This window comes from Neodiprion fabricii, chromosome 4, assembly GCF_021155785.1.
Source record: "Neodiprion fabricii isolate iyNeoFabr1 chromosome 4, iyNeoFabr1.1, whole genome shotgun sequence".
Taxonomy (NCBI): Eukaryota; Metazoa; Arthropoda; class Insecta; order Hymenoptera; family Diprionidae; genus Neodiprion; species Neodiprion fabricii.
The window spans coordinates 17,827,001-17,853,407 of record NC_060242.1 but is presented as its reverse complement, the minus strand read 5'-3'; the positions used below and the strand labels follow the sequence as shown (position 1 = coordinate 17,853,407).

The window sequence follows — 26,407 nt, the reverse complement described above, 5'->3', positions numbered from 1 at the left end:
AGAAGAATTGTTCGCTTACGAAGAACTGCTGTCAGTCAACTGTTTGCATCTTCCAATCCGTATATAAGAAATGAGGAGTTTGTTAGATTTTTGGAGATCGCGTGAATTGAAATCGAGCTTCCAAAGTTCCTTGGAAATCGATCGAAACACTCATCTATCATTTCATTCCCGACAACTTCATATCCTGCTTCTTATAAACCCGCAAGCAGTGCAGGTTAACTGTTTTCACCAGTGAATTACCTGCAGTTGCAGAAGAAGCATGTATATGTATACCTTTGACATATGCTACGTTATGATTTCAACATGGAATTATCTTTGCGCAGCCAATCACTGCGAGTGTGAATTCTAAAGCGGTCATTTACTGTACATAACGTTTATTCTATCTTTCCTCATTGACTATTCAACGTTGTCGGTCTTGTGTCGACGACGTCCTTGTATCAGTGCTGCGCTGTCAAATTTTGTTATCTTTTACCTTACAAGCAGAGATGAACATAAAAAAGTGGTTCAGGCGTACAAATTTGTAGTGTCATACGCTACGGCACGTGCTACAGTAAATTTAAAATCGATTTAAAAGCAAAATAGTACCGAAAATAAATAGCGTGAATAGAGACGAAAAAACGAACTAGGAAAATCTTCATACGACTCTCTCGTGTGTTGCCAGCACTTTTTCTACACATGTACATGTATCCCGATCTTCCGAACAGCCCTGCTGCTTTTATAACCTTCCCGGCAGACACGATCAATCACTTGTCAATAGAAACCATTGTGATTTTCTCTCTATCGTGTTACGAAGCCAGGTATATATGTATATGTATAATATACTATACACGCATAGTTAACGATTCTTATCCCGCGTCAGACGAACTCATACAGCAGCGATGCGGCCAATGCGGAACGATATATCGTCGTCTCGTATTTGTAAGTGTTATCAAGACTGCTGTTTTCTGACGAGTCGTTCTGCACTTTGTCTGCATTTCTTTGTTACGTCGGTAAGAACTGCAATCACAGTTTACATTTGCCGTCGGATAATTCCGAGAATGTATGTACATAATGTACTATAATCTTCGTGAGCCTTAACCCTTACGTTGCACACCTCTAACTTTGAATATGGAAAAAGAAAAGATTCATAAAACAACAATATACCGGAAAATGGATCATTCTATTTTAAAAATCATAACTCACTGAATTTTCAACATTTTTAGCTAGAAATTCAACGAGTAACTCTCAAGACACAGATATTTAACAAAAAAAAAAAATATTCATTTCAACGCGTGGGGTTGAATTTTTGTAAAAGAATGAACAAACGATTTTTGCGATATTTCATTATTTTTCCTGCATCAAATTCGATCGATTTGGATGTTTTTCACATGGAATAATACGATGGACATGTCGCGGGGTCTTCTTGACCCCCGCGTGCAGTGTAAGAGTTAATGTCACACTCACATCCGCAGCATAAATCCTCCTAATAAAATGTAATATCTATATTTGAATCCTCAGGCAGTTCTGAATTTATAATATAACAGTCCACTTGATTTCAAACGATTTTACGACACCCCGTACGGGTTGATCAAGCGGTTTATAAGTACGGATATAGCTAACTTACGTGTGAGCCTCGAACAACTTTGTGCCTCATACGAGCTGGTTTCTCTATCAACTCACGTTATACCTATAGTGCATATTAGATCTATAAGCGGATCGTGTAATAGCTGAACTTGAGACTGGCTGGCTGATTAACGAACTTGGTTAGCGTCTCGGTAGCATAAATTATCATCATAATACGGCAAACTTGAGTGTAAGTTTAAGGCTTTTTCTACTACAGCTGTACACGTCAAAAAAAAAAAAATTAAACAAAATTGTTTCAATTATTCCGCAATTTTCTTTTCACGAATTATTTTTACCGTTCACGTGTTAAGAACTCATCATATTTGAAAAAAATTCGATTTTCAATCACAGTCACGGAGAACGCTGAAAAGCCCGTCAGATCAACCTTTCCCATCCAATTAGGGTAGAAAACGTTCGGAGGAAGTAAACAGCACTGTTTCCTAACAGGCCAACAGACTCTCCTAGGATATTGAGTGTATACTGTTTACACGATTCGAGCGTGTCTATTGCTTATACACGCCGAGTTTGGGGCTCGCGCGGTGCCCGTTACGAAAGGCTTTTGTATCCAGCTATGCAGTTCTTCCACGGTGCATCGGAGGAGAAGATCCTCCTCGGCTGAAGCGGCCTTCCTCGCAAGCACATGCCGAAAACGCCATGTGTTACGGCCGGGCGGCCGCAGGTAGGAATAACGCAGCGAGAGAATTGAGAACAACGGAGACAACAACCTTGCTGCTGCAGTTGCAGCACACCGACGTAAGCGCCAGGTGCAATGCAGCGTCATAAGAGGGGGGGGACGAGACGCGGCGTTACGGCTTTTTCCTGTATTTTTAGTCATTTTATACGTTCGAGCATCGGAAAATTATTTTATCCGATACTTCGGAACAATTTCAGAGGACTCGAGGAGGCGCAACTGTCGTTGGGAGTGAAATTTCTGCAGGGTAAAAAAATTCGACGAGGCGAAAACGATTTTTACGATGCGAGTGGTCGTGGTACGGGAACCGGAATGTGTACAAAGAATATCAACCGCGGAAACGATTTTCGTTTACGAAGTAGGTACGTGGAATCTGACTCTGAATTTCATTTGAATCGAGTGAATTATAGTCAACTCTCTTTACGGCTAAAAGAAAAACTGAATATACTCGTTGGGCGCAATTTATTCGATACATTGAGAAAAAATTTCATTTCTTACAGTTGCTGGAAAGTTCTGGTAAAACTGTTATCTTTCAAACAACCTATAAACAATGGTTTGAATTTCGATCGAATTACAAGAAAATATGATACAAATACGGATTCAGTTTGATTACAATTGTCTTCTTTTTGCTAAAACGCGAAGTCATTTTAGGATTCAGCGTACTCGAAAACCTAACAATTACCGAGACCCTCCCATACAGCTGAAAAAAAATATTCTTTCGCAGACCTGTGTAATTGTTTTCATTGTAAGGGTTATTATTCGCAATAATTGCGTCACATTAAGGGCTTCCGACAGCATGACGGTGGGATTAAATAATTATCGGTTAAATAGGATCGGCCGTCGTTTCGTCGCGTTGCGTAGCGTCGCGGCTGGACAGACAGTCAAAGGAGAAACGACGGCGCGTGCGCAAAGCGTCGAAACCACAAACCTAACCGCACGGGAATTATTCATATACATACTTTGTTCGGTTTTTCGTCCTTATTCGGACGTTGCATTACTATAATTCGTCACGTTGAGTGACTGCTTCACCGCCCCGCAAGGCTTGAGTCGCACTTTGAAAGTATTCAAAATCCTCGATGTGAAACCCAAAATTATTAAGTAGGGCCCCATTTGTTATGATTATCAAAAAGTACAATGAAGAATGGAGTTGGTCTTTGCAGTGATTATTAGGATACTCTAAAATGAATAACATGAAAAATCTTTTTATGAACATATATCAGCGATGGATGTGGAAATATATGTGGATTGTGTTGAGGTTAGTTGTTCACTATATATGGGGGATTCCATGTCAAATCGAACGAAAAAACGAGCTTTTTTGCCTGACCACTTTTCACGTTTTCGTCCTTTTACTCACTCGAAGTTCGTATTGAAAGCATCGAAACGGAATTTTTTCAGATTTTCCTGACCAAGCGCTTTCTTACAACAGCTAGTCGCAAAATCAGCTTGTTACGATTTCTCATTTTTTCGAGTTGACATATCTTGAATTTCAGATAACATATGGAAAAAGTTCCTACGCAAAAGTTTGGAATCTTTGTATGAAAGTTCTAAGAATAATTTTGAGTAATTTTTCGTGCCCCGTTAAACTAGGTATAGTTTTGATGAAAAATGTTGGAAAATCTTCTGTAACAAAATAGTGCCAGAATCGAATTGGCCGAAATCCTTAAACAGCATATCTTTTGCGATACGAAAGATTGTCTGTAAGCTTCGTAGTGGGCGGAAAAGTAGTCGAAAAGTTACAAGTAACAGCTTACATGGAACTGTGAGATTTCTCATCCATTCGTACCGTAACGTGGCGGTAACGACGGTGAAAGTTATACAGTCGGCATTACGATACGCGACACGTCGTTGAATTCTTACCTTGGATGAGTGTGCTTCAACAATATTGTCCGGCGGTAGGGAAATCACGTAAAGTGTCAGGAATCGCGATAAATGACAGACTGAAGTACGCTCCTCAAGAAAGAGTCGTCAACTGTTATAAACAACACGCGTAACAATTGACGATCGCGCTCGAGTGGGCAGGGTAGGCAAATCGCTCGACGCGCCGCGAACTTTGAACCGAATTCTCGCCACTGTGTGAATATTTGTTGATACATTTGCACCGCAACAATTGCGCCGCCCACTATGAAGTTTTCGGACAACCTTTCGCATTGCAGAAGGCACGCGGTGTTACAAATTGTAGCCAATTCGATCAGGGCTCTTTTCAGTTACGAATAATTTGCGCGCATTTTGTATCAAAACTACACTGAAACGGGGTACGAAAAATCCGAAAAAATACTCTCGAGAAGTTCGCAAGAGAACCTAAAATTTTTGCGAGGGAATTTTTTCAAATGTCGTCCAGGTTTTAAGCTACTATAGCCGTGAAATATCAAACATTGTTGAAATCAATTTATTCGATGAATTTTCGCGAAGAAATCATGTGTCGAAAAAATCTGAAAGAATTCAAAGTTCATTCTTTTAATGTATACTTTGACTGTGTGAAAGGGTAATCGGATAAAAATGGGTCAGGCCGTTCTATTCGACGTGGAATACCCCATATATATTCGGATTTTTTGCATTCACTTAAGATTCATGAAAATTTAGTGTGGTACTGTTTTTGGGCGTCATAATCATGGCAAAAAAAAAATGCGATCTCTAACATCTAACCGATTGTAATCAACAGTTCCTTCCGTAATTATTTTGAGTTTGAAATGGAACATTACGGTAAGGTACGGTTGAAGCTCGGTAGGGCGACACAGCTGTCACTTGAGTCATCGAATATCTGTCTTGACGCTAGTCGTATGCATTACTTTGCTAACATCTAATGTATCCATCTTTTACGCTGTACACCGAAACTCACATCTGTATCGATCACAGGAATCCAAAAATTCACCATGTATTCAAATATTGAAAATTTGAAACTTGCACTACGATAAAGTGAAATTTTATCACGACATAAAAGATGTACAATTTTCATACGTAGTAAAATTATTTTTCATTGTGACATTTATGAAATTGTGACGGTTCTGCTGAATCTTAGAAGCCTGAGTAGACTGTAATTCATACTCCATTAGGTACGGATAGTTGTGAATTATTGTACTTGGCAAAGTAAAATCTTCGATCATCTATCGGTCAGAATGCACTGTTTTACACACACGACAGACTCGTTGAGTATAATGCTTGTAGTCAATTTACTTCGGTTAAAATGGATCTTCAAAAGTAAAAGAAGCATAAAAATATTTCTCACCAAGCTCGCTTAATCCTCATCCTGGATAAACCGGACCCGGTTAATTGATGTTACGCTGTAATTACCCAAATCACTTGAGAGACACTTTTATCCGTCCAATATACAGAACATAAAGGATCGCGAAGAAGAATTTCGTGGAGAATCGGACGTACCACCACTTGGTTCTGATTCGTAGTTCCGTAGTACGAAAGCACAGGTATACACACGGTACTGTAAAACATAGTATCCCACGGTACAATAATGTTCTTTCGTATAATTACGATCGGAATACGGATCGAGGGTCATACAACTGACCGGCCAGGCACACATCGACAACGCGATATAATAATTTTCAACCTAACCCAACTCCAATAGGTCACGAGCAAGTATCGCGGTATTCACTTTGAAAATTGAAATTAGTAGGTATATCACTCTATTTCATACTGATTTATCTAATCGGTGATCCACGATCCCGATCCCGATCCCGCGCCAGCACACCGCACCGCATTAAACTACCCTGCATGCGGCGTGGATCGTCCCCCCCCCCCTCACGACCAAACCGCGGTTCCCTTCTTCCTCGATCGAGTTGTTGGTACACAAGGCTATAACGGGCACGCACATTCATCCTCATTCAGGCATTGTCAATACACCTACACGGAATGAGTAGGTACAGGGTGAACTACAATATAATATACCGAAGGGCACTCACCTTTGAGAAACCGGTTGAATATATACGTATGTTGGAAACTGAAAGCGTCGCAACTTGCAAATAAAGGACTTTAATTTATGTATTCTCATGATTTCGGTGACAGAGGAAGAATCGGTGTGTGACTCTGTGATTTCTGTCCATTGAAGCTTCGCCCTCGGCGCGACGATGTCGGTAAAAAAGCACTCGTAAATGATCTGGTAACAATAAGCATCCTCGACAAGGTTACTTTGCCAAAAGCAAGACGAAGGAAAGAATCTGTCTCTGTTGAAAAAAGCGAGGCTGATGAAAGATTTTTTTAATATCGCGTATTGTTTTGTACTTTCTGCAGCAAACACTATTTTCTTTATACGCGTTCGCCAAAATTCGCCACCCCGTATACGTTACACAACGCACGTCGCAACACGCAGGTCTGTGTATGTATTTACGTACGTACGTAGGTACATAGAAGCCAGCGTCGATCACAACAGAGTGTTCTCAAACTAATCATATCTTGTATTTGGAATGGCTATACAACCTAGTCTAACGACCAGATGGTGGTTGGCTCGGCGGCAGGGCGACGGTACACGATCCGGTGATTGTTTATGGGCCCATTAAACAAGTAACTCATAGTCGCATAGTAAACATTACTATAATCCAGGCAGTCGACTAGACCAGCTCGCCGGCCAGTCGGTCGAACTCTCGCGAGTTCACTCGAGCTATCTCCTATCTTATCCCATTCCATCCCATCCCATCCCATCCCATCACATCCCATCCATGTTTTCTCAAATCCGCTCTAGGCGTATACGATTACGTTATATACAAAGCAGAAAACAGTGTTGCCTCGGCGTGCGCAGCTTTACGATCGCTGACACCTACCGACCCACGGAACACCGCCGATATTACGACCATGAATATTAAAGTAATTGATGCCTCCATAAAATTGTATGACGCGCGGTCCGTCTCTGATCTCTGCTCGTGCTGTCCGGAGTTGTCGCTACGGCCTCGTGTCGTTGCGAATGTGATTAGCCGCGATTTACGCACCGCGTCGCGCGAGTGCCGTGCGTTATACATCCGAACTCGAAGACCTTGGAACATGTGAGGGGATTTTCGCGAGAGTATTCGACGAGACGTGTTGAATTGCCGCGCTCGAGTCGCGCGTCTGATCGTTTTAAGGATCGGTACGGTTGGTGGAAAGAAGAAGATGAAATAAAAAAACAAGAAAAAGAAGAAAACAATATATACACGAAAGTGAGAAGGACAAACGAAACACTTAACGTAAAAATACAGAAGGTGAAAAGTACTGGGATGTGTACTTCTCGAGCGGAACTTGATCGGGTGACGCGGCGCCCCGCGTTCGAATGCTTGCGTGTGTCGGTATCGGTGGGTGTAGAGGGATCATCCGGTACGGGGATCCGTATGGGATTCCATGCGGGATAAAGGGAGGAACACCGTGTAACGATGTATCATGCTGTTGCGCCCCCGGCGCGTCCCGCAATGGCGGAGCACTGCTTTGAGTCGAAGCTTTGAAACGGGCCGCTTCGTGGTCCTGCATCATTCCTTTACACGCCTTCGATGCCCAAACATGAAACCGCGCGACCGATACGAACGAGCACCCTTCGCTCCTCGCCGCCGCCAGTACGGCCCGCATCGACATTCCGTGTGCTGGAAATCTTTTCGCGTGGACACTATTAATTTCTAAATCCCTTGTAGACGTGTACCAACGCCCGTTGGTCTTCGAGAACTTTGGACAGATTTTATGTTCTTGCCACCCAACCGAAATCCGTTTCACGTACACGCTTGATACACATTCGATTATTCATTGGCAGTCTCGGTCGCAGATTTTCACGAGGAATACACGTGGTGGCCTATGGGGCGATAGTCCTGAATCACCTTGTACATCGAAAGCGATCTTCTCGTTATTTTATGTTTGTTTTTAAACATTTCATGTCTATTTATATCTCGAATTGCCCGTCGTGGTCAGACATGAAATGTATTTCGAGGATGCCCGACCTTGTGAAACATCCTGTGTCTAAATCCTTCGGGATGAAACTTGTTCATGGGTTGCGCTCCGTACATCGTCTCGTTTACACGCAGTCAGGTTGAATATTTCCTCGTCAATACAACCATACCACACAATGGTACAGTTACCTTACACTGTCACACTGTTTGCCTAACCTAACTCAACCTGGTGACACGTTAGAGTCGAGTTTAAAGCTTTCCCAACAGCCATACAATCGGAAGTCAGTAGATCAAGGAGCAGTAGCAATGGTGCGGCATGTTTGTTGAGGTGTGTAAGCGTGCCTTTTAACGTCAAAACGACACTTGAGGGAAGGAACACGGTTAATTAACTGTCAGAAATTCCTAGTTTAAATAATTTGTGAAAGTGTATTTGAACTTATAACCGCACAGTCGGTACAGTAGATCAAAGTTCTCGTACTAGTGAAGTCAGGGTTTGGTTCCTGCATTGGCTGACGATGAGTAAAGCTGCCTCACCTTACCCTTGAATATAGGTAAGTGAATTGTTATTTGTACGACACAGACAGGTTACAGAATAGATTTTTTTTTTAAGTGAGAACCAAGTCTGTGCCTGCTACTATGTGTACTTACATGGTGGCAATAGCACTTAATTCCCACTTCCGTCGCAATGATCGCCCACGGGCAGTTTCTGCCCCATATCCCGTCTTTCCTATATTCGTGATGATGGGTATAATTTACACACATGCACGTATTACATAAGCCGATCTTTCTCAGGTGTTTGCAAAGGTCTGAGTGAAAGTTTGTAAATCGAGCAACAAACTTGTGCTGATTAGAACAGCGTATCAACACCTCTATAAGTGTATGCCTACACTCGTTACGTCTGTCTTTACCAACCGAGAAAAATTCTGATCCTTCCTAAGTAAATTCTTGGAATTGATCTTCTGGATTTTTCGAGTGGCTGAAGTTAGATTGTTGCCAAACGAAAGTTCCTACTAATGACAGATTGCATTGACAGAAAATGACAAATAGCTTTCCAGTAATTTGCTCCGTATAATGTTGGCGAGGTTTTGTTTGGTAGTTTTTTACACCTCGGTTCACGGCTTCGAAGTTTGTCGTACACTGGCAAAACCGCGATGAATTTGCCAGAATACATGTATGCTTAGACATACTTCGATGTGAAGATATCAATACCGGTATCATGAAGTTACGTATAAATATCATTAATCAATGAAGAATATTTTTAGACGGTAAATATAAATCATACACACATATAATAAAGGTGATAGGCAATGCCTGTTGTACGTTAACCACCTTTTAACGTCAGACCAAGCTTATGCAAAATAACTGTCAGCAGTATTGGAAAAGTACTCATCCTACGTCACCCATCATCAAAGAAACGGTAATTATATTGGCTGTAGTAAAAAGCTGGTGCTCGGTTAATTTAAAATGTCTATTTTATTTTAAAAACATTTATTCGGGAAATTCTGACAGTCAATTCTTTGTAATTGCATTTGGTCCTTGTGGGGAGGGGGGCAGCTTGTACTCGTCGTGCCGCCATTTTATTATTAACTTCACTGAAAAAATTCTAAAATGTTCTTGAAACTATAAATAATTAAGCCCTCAAACAACTCAAATTGCTTCAAGTGTTTTCATTTTCTTTAAAAAAAAACTCCTAAATATGGGTATGATTTTAGTCCAACCAAGCTGTACCCCCCCCCCCCCCCCCCCCCCTCCCGAAAATTGGACAGAAAATAGCACGATTTGCATAATGATGGGTTCAATTCATCGAGACTCCCTTTCAGCACTCAATTTATTTTCTTGATGACTGGTAGATGTCCACGAAAGTATTCGACTGGAGAATATATGTCGAGTATACTTTTAGTTCCAAGAGAATTAGCATTCCAGTGACTTTTAGATGCCGCACCCACTAGCCCCAATATCTTAATACAGGCGTTATCGATGTAAAATGCATTCAAAAGTTATACTATTATTTAACAAACCAACTTTTGCGTCCGGAGGATATTTTTTGGGTTACGGCGACTTTGTGTTGTAACTATCTTGACGCGAGACCTCTTTATATACCGAGACAATTTCTTGAAACTTGAAAATCAACCGCGCATGCGCCGAACAACTCAGTCTCATTGGACGGCGAATTCTTCTTGCAGCGATATTCTTTTCCGCGATGCAGGCTGGCCAACGGACACAAAATGTGTACGCTTGAATTTTCAAAGAGCGTAAGCATTAAATTCCGACCGTTCTTTGAAGAATCAACTTTCCGACCCAACAACAAATGCTTCTCAAACCTCAATTATTTGAGATTCTAACCTCGAAAATTCGTATCAAATACATCGCCGCCAGAAACAGTTTGAGAGCTGAAAATATTGGTTTCCGTAGAAACTCATCTCCGTGACGCAGCAGCGAAGTTTTCGACATGTCGCCTGTAATTTAACGAAAATAAAATACGAACCCGTTCGGTCTCAGAGTCTGTTTTACGCATAGCGATCGCAGAGAGATTTTCGTTCCTGGCGGGTGGATGCGGCTGGGTACTTTGACGTACGGTTATTTATAGGATAACCGTTAGCTTATTAAAAACATGCGTCATGATGAAATAACTATATGCCACGTATACGGCGGATAAAAATATATCGGATGATCCGGCATGCGCGTTGAATACGCGGAGTAAGTTAATTGAACGGACAAATTATAGATTTTAAGACCAACGCGGTATAAACGTACACGCATTGTACGCGTACCTGCATCCCTACATCCCACATTATTGGAGACCACACGCAAACCAAGGCGAGTTAAATTCTCCCATTACGTCCATTGTGGCAGGCCTTAACGCGGCTAAAATATTGGCATTGTCCGCGACGACGCCCACGGACGTTATCAGGTATCAAGCGTCGTGACGCTATTGTAACCGTTGACGGCGCTAACAAGCTGCCATGAGTTGTGTCTAATGGAATTATCTACGCAACGCGATGCTACGTATGTATAATGTACAAAACGCCCGTCCGCGTATCCCGTTAGGGAACGTGACTATATTAGGGGTAGAATACAACGGAGGGGGTACGTTTGTCAGGGTTACCCCACGTATAAACCACGAAATTGAAAAAGTTTTGATTTCGCCTGTCTCGAGAGTACAAATAATCAAAAAAATAAAATAAAAATATAAATCAAACGAGTTCTTGGTCTTATTTTCGATTTATAACCAATCATCAGGTGTTACAAGATGTCCCCGAAATTTCAATTGCCGGGTGGAATTGTCCGATAGCACAAATTTTCAACCGTTCTTTAATAGTCTTCACCACATGGTGAGATTTACCATATGAAATTTGTCTACGTTACGTTTAGGGCCGTAACGCGAAGACCCAGTCGGTACAAAATTCTAAGTTATTTGACTCATCTGTAATCGTTACACGAAGTCGTTTTTTTTTTCTTTTTTTTTTTACAGCAAATTATTTTCAATTTCGTCCTTTTACCGCCGTATCAAGTTTCTTGCCGCGTTATGTATATAGGCACATACCTAGCCATAGGGAATCCGCGAGTCTTGTTCCGTCAGCCGTGATAATGTTTATTCGAATTTAAATAAGAAAACAACCTGTTGAAAGTCTGGCTAACGCTGGGGCTCCCGGTCTGTGGAAGAGAAGGAATCAACTCAATTAAATCTCTCCATGGACGCGTCCTAATTAACTCCTCAATTACGTTGCTCCACCCCCCCCCCCCTCCCCCTACCACCGTCCGCACGCTTTTCAGCAAACAAAGAAACCCGTCGATCTCTAACGTAAAGGGGAGACCGGCGGGCACAGGGGTTGACTCTTGCCGGGGATCGGGGCTTTGGGTACACATTATAATTGCGCATATTAAAATGGCGTCACGGCCTGCCAGTCAGCCATCTTTAATCAATAATGGAGCATGAGGGACCATGACAACAGATACCCTTTCCCAGCTCCCCTCACCTTTCCGCACCCGCTCTACTCTCATACTCTTCCAAAGACTCTCGCTCTCTCCGTCTCGGTACCCTCGAGCAAGGGTTGCTCGACCTGCTTGGCTCATCCACCTCCCCGGATGCCCAAAAGGTTTCCTTTCACAATCCCCCTGCACTACGCCGGTGTCGTATTACGGCCGCGTCAATCTCTGGCATTCGTTCCGAGCGGCGTCGATTCTTCGTCACGATCTGTAGTTCTTTTTCCAGTTGTTACGAGTGAGTAGCCGCATTTTATGACACCTGTGATAATTGTCTCTTCCCTATTGTTTCGGAAATTGATATGGTACAATTTCAAATACGTAAGTAACGCTGAATTGCAGAATTTTATGAATTGCGCTGATTGCATGGTTTGTTCGAGTTACGAATTAAAACGAAAACGATAACTTAGGATGGACGAAAAACCGACTTGACAAAATACGTTTGGTTGAATCAACAATTCCTTATAATTATCAGGATATAACTTCGAGAGCTAACGTGACACCTAAGATGACTTTGCATAACTCGTGGCGTAGCTTCGCGGGATCTTGAGTGACATTGTGATATTTCAAGTGACCACTTCACCTCGGATGATTTCATGAGAAGTTCAAGTGAATTCAAAAGACTTTTTACCAGGATGTACACTTGACTTTGAGAGCGGGATTCTCCCCTCGGTATGACAAACCTCGTATTTTTTGGGTACAACAATCGCTACTAACGGATCAATTTACGGCTAGACTCTCATCCAACGAACCTTATCTAAAAGTTCTGTACAACTAAAATGATGCAAGTACACAATTCATAGGTCGAAGCGATAGTAATGCATGCAATTCTGGTGAACGAAGCATTGCCTCGAGGTATAATCATGCTCCTAAGAAGTTCGCAGTCGTATCTAAAATACAAATTAACAAACTAAATATAATATACCTAATAAAAAGCTCAACTATCCCTGAGTAACGTAAGCTGTAATTCAATTTTACGAAATTAAGTTCTTAGTTCGAATTCTCAATACTTGTAAATTAAGTCGTAACACCGCTTGACTGCTTTATCGGCATGCGCTAACCAAACGGTTGGATATACGTGAAATATAACATCGGCGCGATGTGATAGATAACTTTACGTTTCGGGGTTACAAAGCCACCTTTTGTGCAAGCTTAAAGCCAAGAGACACCAACGCGATTAAGTGTACATTCAACTTAGATTTGTCTACCCATGCGAAACCGCTTTTTGTATAGAAATGACCATCGAAGTCCGTTCAAAAAAAAAACCAATCCGTTTCGCCGAGGTCTTTATTGTGTGCCATGGGGCTGATGGTGCAGATTGGTTATTATATATGGGGTATTCCAGCTGAACTTGACCCGGTTTGGACCTCATGGATTCGGATTCAGTACTCAATTTTTTTCGAAATTCTATTAACCCACGAAAAGACCCTCAATTTTTTTGAGATTTTTAAAATCAAACCATTTCGAGTTATGATTTTTTGTTCAAATCACCTTTTTTCAAAAATCACATTTTTCAAGAGGACGTAACGCAAAAACTTGAGGTCTTACAATGAAATTTCATGCAAATAAAATACTCGTTTCGACCCAAAGTTTCATAAAAAAAAATGTTGAATAAAAAAAATAAAAAAAATGATTTTTCGTCAAGTACGTCACAATTAATTTGGCTCGATTTTTTTTTCATCAAAAGGTGCATTTATTACAAACATTTTAAGACCGGGATCAAGATGCCTGGAATTTTCGTTAAAAAGTTACAACGATTTCAATTCAAGAAAATCATTGAAATCCGAGATTCGACAATATGTACATCGCAAAATACCGAATAACTTGTCTCGGAAAACGTAGTAAAAGTTACTCATTTTTTTTTTTTTTTTTAGAATAGTCTTTTCAAAAAAAATTCAGAACTGAATCCGAATCCATGAGGTCCAAACCGGGTCGAGTTCAGCTGGAATGCCCCATATGTATATTGTGGAGCCAATACAACTATGCACAATTATACTATAAAAAGTAATTCTGTTGCATGTTTTTTCGTACACTGAGAAATATTTCATTTGTTATAGTAGCTGGAAAAATTCAGTAAAACAGGTATAGTTAAAAAACCTGTTTAAATATTGTTGGAATTAGGAAAAACGAGGGACACGTAACCATTTTGCGCTATCGTCAATCCTTTTTTGGTAATTGCAACGCGAAATCAGTTTCTTCGGTTTACTCTACTCTTTTAGTTAAATGAGGCTTTAACATCAATTTATTGTTGCACAAGCATTAAATTTTCCCAACAGTTACAAGAAAATACAGTAACAGTGATCGTAACGAGTAAGAATAGTAACGGATACCAGACTTTCCGGTAACAGTTATAAAACTAATTTTCATTTTCTACCTGGAACAAAATTTTACGATTGTGGTAAATAATGAAGACAGTTAAGGACTGAACGGTAACCGGAACTAAAAATATCTCCCAGTATACTCTTTTTATCGGTAACGTTATCACCAAAGACGACGTCTTCCATTTCCGAAGTTATACCGTACAAGAGGGGATCTTGTTTGATTGCAAAAGTACGTCAGTGCCGTCCGTAGAGGGATCGGAATTATTTCCGAGCAGTTGTTGCATATAATACCTGCGGGTCTCTTTGCCTCTCGTATTTGAAGTATCGTCTCGAAGCTCCCGCAGGTCGCCGGGCATGCGATGCGTGCGTCGAGCGTTGGAAACAGATTAATCGGAGAACTCCTGCGAGAGAGTAATTTATTCGTCACGCACCACAGCTGGCGGTTTCTCTGCGACCGGTGCGTTCCCGAACGATTCCTCCCAGGTATCCCGAGTCCAGGCGAGAGAAAGGTAGGCTGAAACCCTGCAGCTATCCCGTGTTATACCCGCTAACAACTAGTTTGTTATCAATACGCGTTACCGCAATATATACACAAACGAGCCGACGATACGCCGACGAGTGACGATTATCGATCAATTACACGTTTCGTTCATCCCGCGAGTAGGTATGCGTACTTATAACCTGTCATTATATCAATCAGCTAGTCGAACGGACGACCGCCAATGAATGAATGGCAATTAACCGCGTCGCGTCATCTCACCGTAAAAGATATCGGGTATTATGTGAGTATTATATACCTAATAGGCATTCACGTTACGTAGGTACGTACCTACGTTGGGAATTAGTTGACCGATGTTCTTAGTTTAATAAAGCGCCAAAAATATCTATTAGTAGATTGAATTTGACAGACTAAGAAAAGCACCGGCACGTGGGCGCGAAAGATGAAGACGCTACTTGACGTGGATCCACTCGAAGAAATCTGACTCCAAATCGCTTTGAAGTGTTACAAAGATAACGTATAGTCGCATCTTGCCTGTAACTCGCAATCGGTGACAGATTCGTTCAGGCTCTTACTTCCGACTTCTCAGGCGCAATACGAAAGTGTCCTACGCATTTTTCGGAATGTCTACGATTTTTTATTAAAATTAGTAAGGCTTTACGTTTTCGCAGATTGACTTATAATAGGAGGTGTGATGGATGAAATTCTCTTAACCGTTGAAGAAGATGTGCCGATTCTACCAGTTTGTTGATGGTAGTAAAAATGTGGTAAATTATTACACAATCCGATCTACGAAGTAGCATCAATACCATGCAGATGAAACGAATTTAATAAGGTTTCGAGGAAGAGGTATAAACCTATTGACTTGTATAACTCGGTCGATTTCTTTATAACGGTTGGTATGATAAAATTTTAGCAAAGGTTCGAAAGTATATTTTTCCTAAGATTTGCTCCTCCTCGCCACAAATAAAAATAAATTCCTATACCACGGTTTGGCGTCAATTCAAAAATATCTGGCGCTCGATGTTCTATTTAACCACAAAAATTTCTTCTCGGCATCCGACACCGGCCAATTTCAACACCGAATTGTTGTCGGTACACGAATCGAAATTCGGACGGACGGGAAAGATCCAGCTCGGTGAAACCGGTCCCGAACACTGTTGCGAATAGGTCGGGAAGTCGCGTGTCTCCGCGGTGTCTCACGGGGGCCGGAAACGGGCGTAACACAAACAGCAGATGACACCCTCGATATTACAGGCTACATATCTCGGGATAATATCGCCCTCTTTGCACCGAAACTCTCTTTTGGAAGCGGTCCTTGTTATTACTGACCATTCTTACTGGGTGAACGGTCGCACGTCAGAGGGGCCCGACATCCGTCACATGTTACCTCGGATGTTAGCCGCTCGCTTTACCGCACTTATCGAAAACGTGAGTCGACCGCTCGTTCCGGCCGCAAGTTTTTCCACCGTGGCTTCGGCCCTGGCCGTTTTGTCACCAGTAATCACGCGCCTCCAAGTGGGCGTCACATGGCGTGTCGCCTGTCGCGTGTTGCGTGTCGCACGTGCCTGCAGGGATTGATATGGGTTGCGTGATGACGATGGAACTATCACTTGATTCGCCAAAGTCGAGCCTTGGTTATCGTTATACGACTCTCGTGCGATGTTCTCGAGTGGAAGAAGAAAATTGCTAATCGTAACCTCGATTAATCTGCAATTTTTCCACAAAAGTTGAATCAACTATTACTTGGAATGAATATCATCTCTCGCTCGCGAGGCGGGCAACAATGATATAACTTAAACACTTCAACCGAGGAGTTCGTCTGATATCGGCAAACCGTTGCGAACGAACAGCTTGTTACAGGGCAGGAAAAACTACGAGAAGTAAAATTAACTCTAAAGTCACATGATTGAAACAAAGTTATCGGTTACCAGTTATCGATCACTAATTGTAGTTTATTTCACGGTAAAGAATAAATTAGTAATATGTATTATACCAAGATTTGCGGGGAATATTAAATATTCTTCTCCTTGCTGTGATAATTAATGAACACGATAAGTTGTGCCGCAATATGATACGGGATTTGGGAGGGTGAGAGGATCGTAGAACTGAGTTCGTATTTGAAAAAACAAACCGATTCGTCAAGTTTTACGAATTTACGGACGTGTTTCGTTAAACCATGAAACGAAGCTGAATACAGTAGCTGCGTATTGCGTGACTTATGAAAATACGAAACGGGCAGATCCTATTCCTGTAGCTTACACCGTCACATATTTTAATCCTGTGTTACTTTTTCTCGAAACCATTCTGAATTCAATCATCGTTATCTGAAAAAATGGGCATGACGAATGGAAAAATAGCGGACTCGTATCGGAACAATATACTGTCGGAAACGAGTAGTTTTTACGTTGATCTGGTTTCCGTAAATGTGCACAAGTCCCCGTGCACTTTGCTCGCAACATAATATTTGCCTACTTTCCTGGATGATAGAATTATATATATATATGTGTACGATCGACCGAGATCTGTTATTCGGATTTTACAGCGCGCGAAGCCGGCACCAATATTCCAGAAATTGTTAAATCTTCGGAGCTGGCTAAAGTAGCATAACTCACGGCTTTAGGAGTTTATTATCTCGTGGGAAAACGCTTACTTCTGCGGGCTGAAGCGACGACAAGAGACACTCACCAGACCACCGGGAACCATTGCACCTCCTCCCATCCCATCGCTCTCCCCCTACGGCACGGGATCTGGGATTCTGGAGGTCAGAAATATCTAAATACTACAAACTTTGAGTGGCCGTTTCGAGGCTGACGAAATACTCGCGCTTTACCCGTTCGGTCGGGGATGAGAATAAGTCTGACGACAGAACGATCGCCCTTTTCCTTATCAAAGACTCCTTAAGGAAAAGGAGAGCCGAGCGTCGACTTACACCCACCTTCGATTTACACCGGCGCATCTTTCACCTACTGCAGGCCACTTCTTAAACCACTTTTCATTAACGATTACACAATGGATCCGTGCTCGGGGAGGACCACACAGATCGCTGATGTCGAGCTGCACGCTTTGACCACGGTCAGGGATTAAATCATCTATCTTATATGAGGACTCGTATTATACCACAGTGACACTAATGTTCACCACGACTTTGCCCCTTAGTTAACTCCAGGATGAAGAGGGATCGGCTCGCCTTTTAGCGACGAAGGTCGAAAAGGAAAGAGAGAGGGAAGTCGTATAGCCGGAGTGCACTACGACTTTCGGACTCCTGGGCAAAGAATACACATCCAGTGTAGAATTACGGTGTCTAGCTGTTAGGATGGTCGGAAAATTAATGTAGTGACGGGAACTTTCATCGACCTGGAAAGCAATCAGCCAGATTGCTTCAAACTCACCGGGATTCGTAGCTGAAATTAAAAAACATGTATTGTATAATAGTGTATTGTATAGTATACAACACGGTATATTGAATATGGGGTATTTCACGTCAAATCCTTTTTCACAATCAAAGTACGTATCGGAAGGATGAACTTTGAATTCTTTCAGATTTTTTCGACACATGATTTCTTCGCGACAGTTCATCGAATAAGTTGATTTCAACAATGTTTGATATTTCACGGCTATAGTAGCTTAAAACCTGGACGACATTTGAAAAAATTCCCTCGCAAAAATTTTACGTTCTCCTGCGAAGTTCTCGAGAGTATTTTTTCGGATTTTTCGTACCCTGTTTCAGTGTAGTTTTGATACAAAATGCGCGCAAATTATTCGTAACTGAAAAGAGCCCTGATCGAATTGGCTACAATTTGTAACACCGCGTGCCTTCTGCAATGCGAAAGGTTGTCCGAAAACTTCATAGTGGGCGGTGCAATTGTTGCGGTGCAAATGTATCAACAAATATTCACACAGTGGCGAGAATTCGGTTCAAAGTTCGCGGCGCGTCGAGCGATTTGCTTACCCTGCGCACTCGAGCGCGATCGTCAATTGTTACGCGTGTTGTTTATAACAGTCGACGACTCTGTCTTCAGGAGCGTACTTCAGTCTGTCATATACCGCGATTCCTGACACTTTACGTGATTTCCCTACCGCCGGATAATATTGTTGAAGCACACTCATCCAAGGTAAGAATTCAACGACGTGTCGCGTATCGTAATGCCGACTGTATAACTTTCACCGTCGTTACCGCCACGTTACGGTACGAATGGATGAGAAGTCTCACAGTTCCATGTAAACTGTTGCTTGTAACTTTTCAACTACTTTTCCGCCCACTACGAAACTTATAGACAATCTTTCGTATCGCAAAAGATATGCTGTTTAAGGATTTCGGCCAATTCGATTCTGGCACTATTTTGTTACAGAAGATTTTCCAACATTTTTCATCAAAACTATACCTACTTTGAAGGGGCACGAAAAATTACTCAAAATTATTCTTAGAACTTTCATACAAAGATTCAAAACTTTTGCGTAGGAACTTTTTCCATATGTTATTTGAAATTCAAGATATGTCAACTCGAAAAAATGAGAAATCGTAACAAGCTGATTTTGCGACTGTTGACTGTTGTAAGAAAGTGCTTGGTCAGGAAAATCTGAAAAAATTCCGTTTCGATGCTTTCAATACGAACTTCGAGTGAGTAAAAGAGCGAAAACATCAAAAGTGGTCAGGGAAAAAAATATCTATTTCGTTCGATTTGACATGGAATCCTCCATATAGTAGACGAATTACACCATTTTACTCATAGTTTGTCCTGCATAATCATTTTTATGCTTCTTCATATTCGTTGGAACTTGACTGAAACTTTGAAGAAGTTATTGAATCTGGTCAAGGCTATTTGTCAGGGCTAAAATCACAGCTCCATATATTGGATCTTTGTCACGTCCAATTTTCTAACTGTGCCAACAGCAACAATATCAACATTCGACTCTTCTTTTTTGCGCACTCGAAATACTTCTGACTTTCGGTTGTTGTAAATTTTTATCACTTGTTTTTCAGTGGCCAACGTGGTTCTTTCGACCGGATTTACCTCCCGTTTCGACGCCCGTCACTACCCACGTTTCTAGTTCAGTGGATGGTCCGATTACTTCTCCATTGACACCAAGAATTCATCCCGACATCTCAAAAGTTCAAGATCTCCCACTGGACGGCAGCAAGATTCATGGCCAAACACCGACTATTTGCACGGTTAGTTGAAACAAATACTATAGCGTGGATGTGATGCGTTTCAGCTTTACCCGTTTCAAGAAACATTCTCTGCCTATAAGTTAAATTATATTCGCATACACGTAATTCAAACGGATCACTAATATTATGGGGTACAAGTATAATTCCTTTTGCAATTAAAGAAAAAGTGGCCTTGAAACAGTAGATTTTTTGATCATTTTCGCGTGGTTTCCATGTTCTCCGGAAAATCTCTGGAGCTTATTATGTATAGTAATACCAGCATGTACTATAAGTATTTTACAAACAACGAAGGTCTCGATTCGAGTGGTAATTAGATCATTACGAAATACTCCATAATCTCAGAATTCAGAAGATTTTGGCGAAGCTCGCGATTTGCGCATTTTGTCACGTTTCACTTTCCTTATTTGGATTGCACTAGTATTCTAGACTCTGTATCTTGAATTTTTGCAATCAAATGGTATTGTGAAAAAACTCATTGCACGGTAGCCGGTCAAAATTTTATTTTTTAGTGGTATCCGGTCTTAAATGAACTTGAAAATCTGAATTATATTAGGTGATGGATAAATTAGATTTCGTCGATCTTGGAGGGAGGATAACACAATTATTCGATCGATCGGATGACGGTCCTCGAAGAACAACCGAACCGTGAACAAATAATACCCGCACGTGTACAATAAGTCCGTTCGAATAATACTTTAGGCAAATAATGTCGTGTTGAATTATAAGGTCGTGAGAAATGTGCGAATAGAGCGAAAAGCTACCCCTTTCCGTGAATCTTCTTCACATAATTAACCTTAAATAACTTTGTACAAAAAGCTCGTATTATTCTGATCTTGTCGTCGACTGTAAAATACTTCAATCATACAACATCGTCGCGTTCTTTTCCCGAAAAAATGCTCTCTCGATTACCCATGTGTACTTATCTTATCAATATCCGACGAGCAATGATTTCGAACGAACTTTAGAAAGTCTGATATCTGATTTATAGTGTATACATTTTTCCAACCAATTTACAAAGTTTCGAAAAATATTAACGGGATTTTTATAATCCATCCGTAAGTTTTCACGCTCGAAAAAGTTAACTCGTGTTAATAACATTGATCGATTGGTTTTCGGATAACGAAAGTTTCATCTTCGTACAAATTGGTAAGGTGACTGACCACCTATCACCCAATGTGTAAAAGTTGATCCTCGGTGACGCGCGAGTGAATTCGAAATGGACAATTTCCATGTCGTCAGTCTGTGCGAAGATGCGGGAGCAGTGACCATGTTATTCAATCAATGTTCACGGGACTCCATTGTACGCGGATGCATCGTCGTGTAGCCCGCTTGTCCGGAGACACGAAACGCACGGTGTACCTACCTGTACCTGGTTTTATGTCTCGAGACTCCCGCAGGCTGATATGTGCGGCACCGTGCGGACGACATCTCGTGATGAATTACCTCTCTGATCTAGGAGAGATTCTTTCTTGTATTCTAACTGTAATTCCTTTCAACCGCAGGGAATGTATCCGAGGAGAGAAATCTTCAGCCGCGATACGAGTACGAATGTTTAATCGCGGCCCGCGGATGGCGACAAATTAATCTTTAACATTGGCCAATACAAACGAACATTCGTCACTGCAAATAAGGTGAAAGAATTTGGAATGTCGGATCGGGGAAACGATGAGTGATTTTTGGCGACCAAAACGGTTTCGCAAAATTCGAAGATCATTTTTCGATAACCTTTCGGAAACACGTCTTAAGAGCTTATACTGTAACGGTCATTTGTACTTTATTTGTTCGGAATTGATTCGTCGCGATCCGTTGTGCTCAACGATTTGAAAAGGGACAATTACGAACGAGGTTGAAGCTGGTATAACGTTCCTGTAACGATGATCACTTACCTCACATCGTCGGGATTGTCTGAAATTTCATCAAGCACAATAAGCGAAATATAATCATACTTTGAAAAGCCGACTAATTGAAAGGTAATTCAAAATTGAACAAGAACGAAAGAGTGCAGTTACACTCTCGATTTGTGCCACGATCCATGGTGAAATATTCAATCACACATTTCTTAGCATTCGTACGTCAAGTGACTGTAATTGCATTCTAATTCTGTCTATCAATAAGTCAAACCGCTGAGCCCAAAGAAACGCTTTAAACTCCTTCGACTCGCTGTCTAGTTTTTTGTCTATATTAAATGAGCCTAATTCGTTCGAAATGAAACTGCAGCCGGATAAATTATGTACCCCTTTTTCCAATTCTTCGTTGATAATTAGATTCTGAAAAAGTATTCAAATTTAATGATCAAAAATTTGAAGCTGCTTTCTGCATCATACCTAACTACGGTTATGGAAGTTGTTTGGAACCTCGGAAGCGTGATCACGATCACCGAAGTGAACGCATGTATTTTTCAACGCTATCGAAAGCCGACCAGCCACCCTTTACCGATCGATGTAGAGCTTACATTTCTGTCGCAATATTTGGTATTCCGTTTCCGGCGGGATTGGGGATGAGTTACGCTGTTTGTGTGTTATGCATAACTGCATCGCGATGGAATGTTTTTAGTCCAGATTGATGTCAAAATCACGGCGAAGTCCCCATGTATTTTTACTTTTGTAAACCGCAATCTTTCGAACATTATTCCCGAGAGAATTTCATCCTCAAGGATCGCTCAAAATCTGTAATCGATGCATTGACCAAAAATCTTCGAGTTCCGCGTACTTCGATCTCTTTTTATACGCGTAGATATTTCACTGTAAAAACATAATGCCTGCTGATAATGAGTTTACGGCACAATTTCCTACGAGTTTCATGAGAGACAAAAAAAATGAACAGAAAAAATAAATTCGAATCATGGAAATTGGCGGCTTTACAACCTGCGGTCGTCGGCTCGCAGAAGCCGGTGTAGCGAGGCGTTGGAAACTTTATGACAGGCTGCGTGGTATTTTATAACGCCGGCGATAAGACAATCTTGGTAATCACGTGAGAGGACGGGGACCGGTCAGTGTTCGAGCATAAATAAGGATTAGTTAAGTTGGCGCCATCGCATTAGCATATGGCGTTGTAAAATAAATATCCCGTAACGGAAGCCCCTTGGTTTCGTCCCCCCTCTTCGGCATCATCATCGAGCCGAACAGCTGAAGCTGACTGACGTTCGAGTCGGAGCCGGAAAGCAAACGTGGCGCGTTGGATGCGGCATCCTATCATTTCTCGGAAATAATTAAGAGCGATGATAAACTGGCTTAGGTTAATGAAACGGCGTTGCAAGTGTCTTCGTGAACGAAGCCATTATGCGCGGCCGGCGACATTAAAAGCTCAAGGCGAATGACTTATTAGTACAAACTCTGCTGCCACGAAGACGAATCTCTGAAAGGATATAAACGCGAACGAGAAGAGAAATTAGAGGCCGGAGTTCGGGGGGGGCAAAAAAATCTGTACCAATTATCTATACACGAAAAGTAATAGGCGTAACAGGAATTACAAAAACGGTGCTTGTATCAGACGTTGCGAGAACACGTGCGTTGCGTTAAAATCGTATGTTTTCACCGCTTCGGATCAAATTTTTGATAACGCGAGTATTTGAAAGTATCAATACCGAGGTAAACTGCACGCAATATATTGATAAACTATCGAGTCATGACCATTCGAAGGTGGTAAAGAGCCAGTGCAATGAAATCCTTGTTACAAGCTTGAAGCTTATAGCTTAAGCTTAGATTATCCGAAGCCTGTTAAGCGTGCTTAAAGTACCTTATTTCTGAACAGTGCGATTAACCAACGTTAATCAGGCACATGCGCACAATTGAAATGTTCCATTTTCCACACAAAGGCTTAGTATTGTTTTCAAATTTTGATTTCATTACCAAATTTTTCATTTGTTTCGATGCTGAACTACACTCTGAACGGAAGTATCAATAGAAAATTGATTATTTCACCGTCGTTTAAAAAACATCGGTGTTCCTGGCTTTCAGGTCCAGAAAAAACTTAAAATTAGTATATTCAAGTTCGATCGTATTAGATTTGAAGCGAAAATGGCATCATTTCATCAGTTTGGCGTCATGGCCTACGAGAAATAACGATTGTTTCCAAATTATCATTGTTAACTGGTAATAAATTTCATTCTCACGTAAAAATTTGACGATTACGAAACCCTAGAGAGTGGAGAATTTTGAGTCCTCCTTGTTGATTTTTATCGAGATTCACAACATCATATTTAAGTTACACCGCTTTTAGTCACAATCAATCGCTGATATTGAAATCGTATAACGCAAACAGACAGCGGTCTCAAAGTCCGTCCGAATTGAACACTGTAAGGCTGTACGCCAGTTGTCCCAAGTACGACTTGCCTGTGATCGATGAATGAAAAAAAAATTCATCATCTTAGGAATAAACATCGTTATTCCTGCAACGACGACGTCCGATGAGATTACATATTGTAGAGGATATCAGGTATTCACGACGGCGACGTGCCCTGCAACCTGGCGACGGACGGCTGTGACTTATAAAGTTGTAAGGACGCGGGTACAGAAGTTTGTATAGCCAGGTAGATTGAACGAGCGCGACGACGGGACGCGTATGCGTAAAACGCGGGGTACTTGGAGATGATTGCTTATTAGACATCAGGCCCAGTGACAATTTGATAGATCGAGCTTTTTGTCGCCTTCCTCGCCAGTCGCTGGTCGGTCGAGAATTGAGTTTTTTGCCCCCTCACCGAGTAACTAATAACGAGATCTTCGCGTTGGCTTATCTGTGAACGACGTTCGGCCAGGCGACGCGCTCCTTATTTTATTTTCCTAGTCCTGCATCGTCGTCCCCGACGACTCGTACCGTCAAACCGCGTCAAGAAACGTCGGGAAAATAGTAATAATTGTTACTCCGATATCGGACCCTAATTGCTCGCAATTAGTCTCACTTCGGCATCGCTTTCCTCTACCGAGAATGAGGCATGTGCTTGCAGTACGTAACACAACACCTACCTTCCTTCTTTCTCCTTTATCGGATGAATTGTTTCTAATACAGTGAAAGATATTTTGCATTTACACTTTTTCAGATTTTTACAGGAAAACGCTTGTGATTTTCGTCGGACTTTTTACATCCAACGATTTTAGAAGCGCACTGACAATGAGGGAAATTTTTAGTTCCTGTTACCGCTCAGTCCTTGACTATTTTTTACAACAATCGAAAAATATAGTTCTAGGTAGAAAATGAAAATTAGTTTTCTAGCTGTTACCGGAAAGTCTAGTATTCGTTGCTATTCTTTCTCGTTATGATCACTCTTACTATATTTTCTTGTAACTGTTGCGAAAATTTAATGCTTGTGCAACGATATATTGACGTTAAAGCCTTATTTAACTAAAAAAGTAGAGTAAACCGAACAAACTGATCTTGCGTTGCAATTACCAAAAAAGGATCGACGATAGAGCAAAATGGTTACCTAAGTCTACCTCGTTTTTCCTAATTCCAACAATATTCGAAGAGTTTTTTTTTTTAACGATACCTGTTTTACTGAATTTTTCTAGTTACATTAACAAATGAAATTTTTCTCAGTGCGCGGTGTCTTCGTCGTTGATATCAAAACACGTTTTGAAAAACTTGTGCAATTTCTGACCGGCGGTAACTTTCAATTTCTAACGGACGAAAATCGACAGAGAATATGCCCTACATATCGGAGATGAATAATCCATGAAAGAGAGACGAGAGTAGGAGATGCGTAAAATCATCCGCTTTGAATGGAATGATTTGATTACGTGTATTAAACGGTGCGCAGTGATCGGGTGCAGATATTCGTGCCGTGCGATTAATCGATTAATCGGCAGCATCGATTAATCATTTTTTCGATCAATTGACCAATCTTTTTTCCGATTAATCGATTAATCGACGGTCTCAATTAATCGAAGCTGCCTAGTGATAATTCTGCAGGTCGATCGGTATATTAATCGAAACCATCGATTAATCGATCAATAGGAAAAACGATTAATCGAAAAATTCAATTGATTTAATCGATTAATGGATTAATCGCACAGCACTAACAGATATATAGCTGACGATGAAGCTGCTGCCTGAGCTTCGATATGTGTGAGCGAGCTGAAATTTTTCTCGGAAAATTGCTCGAGTTAATAGCTCAGCTGATGCCGATTGCAGGCCGAGACTGACTTTCGAACAATGTGTTCGTGGATAAGGAGAAAGCGTGCCAGTGACGGTGATGTATGTACGTTACACGTTTATCCGTGCTTCACTCTGCTTTGTCTTCATTACCCCGAAGAATTGATTAAAGATGTGTCAAACCTGTGCCTAGTCACGTCC

The 26,407-nt window shown here is 41.3% G+C and overlaps 1 protein-coding gene across 2 annotated transcripts in view; it reads left to right on the top strand.

Annotated features, from left to right (window-relative positions):
- LOC124179847 overlaps positions 1-26,407 on the top strand; it is a 259,130-nt gene that overhangs the window by 5,641 nt on the left and 227,082 nt on the right. For both annotated transcript variants that reach the window (XM_046564649.1, XM_046564650.1), the window contains exon 2: positions 19,931-20,119. In XM_046564649.1, coding sequence (XP_046420605.1) covers positions 19,931-20,119 — 189 coding nt within the window. The remainder of the gene's footprint in view (positions 1-19,930; positions 20,120-26,407) is intronic.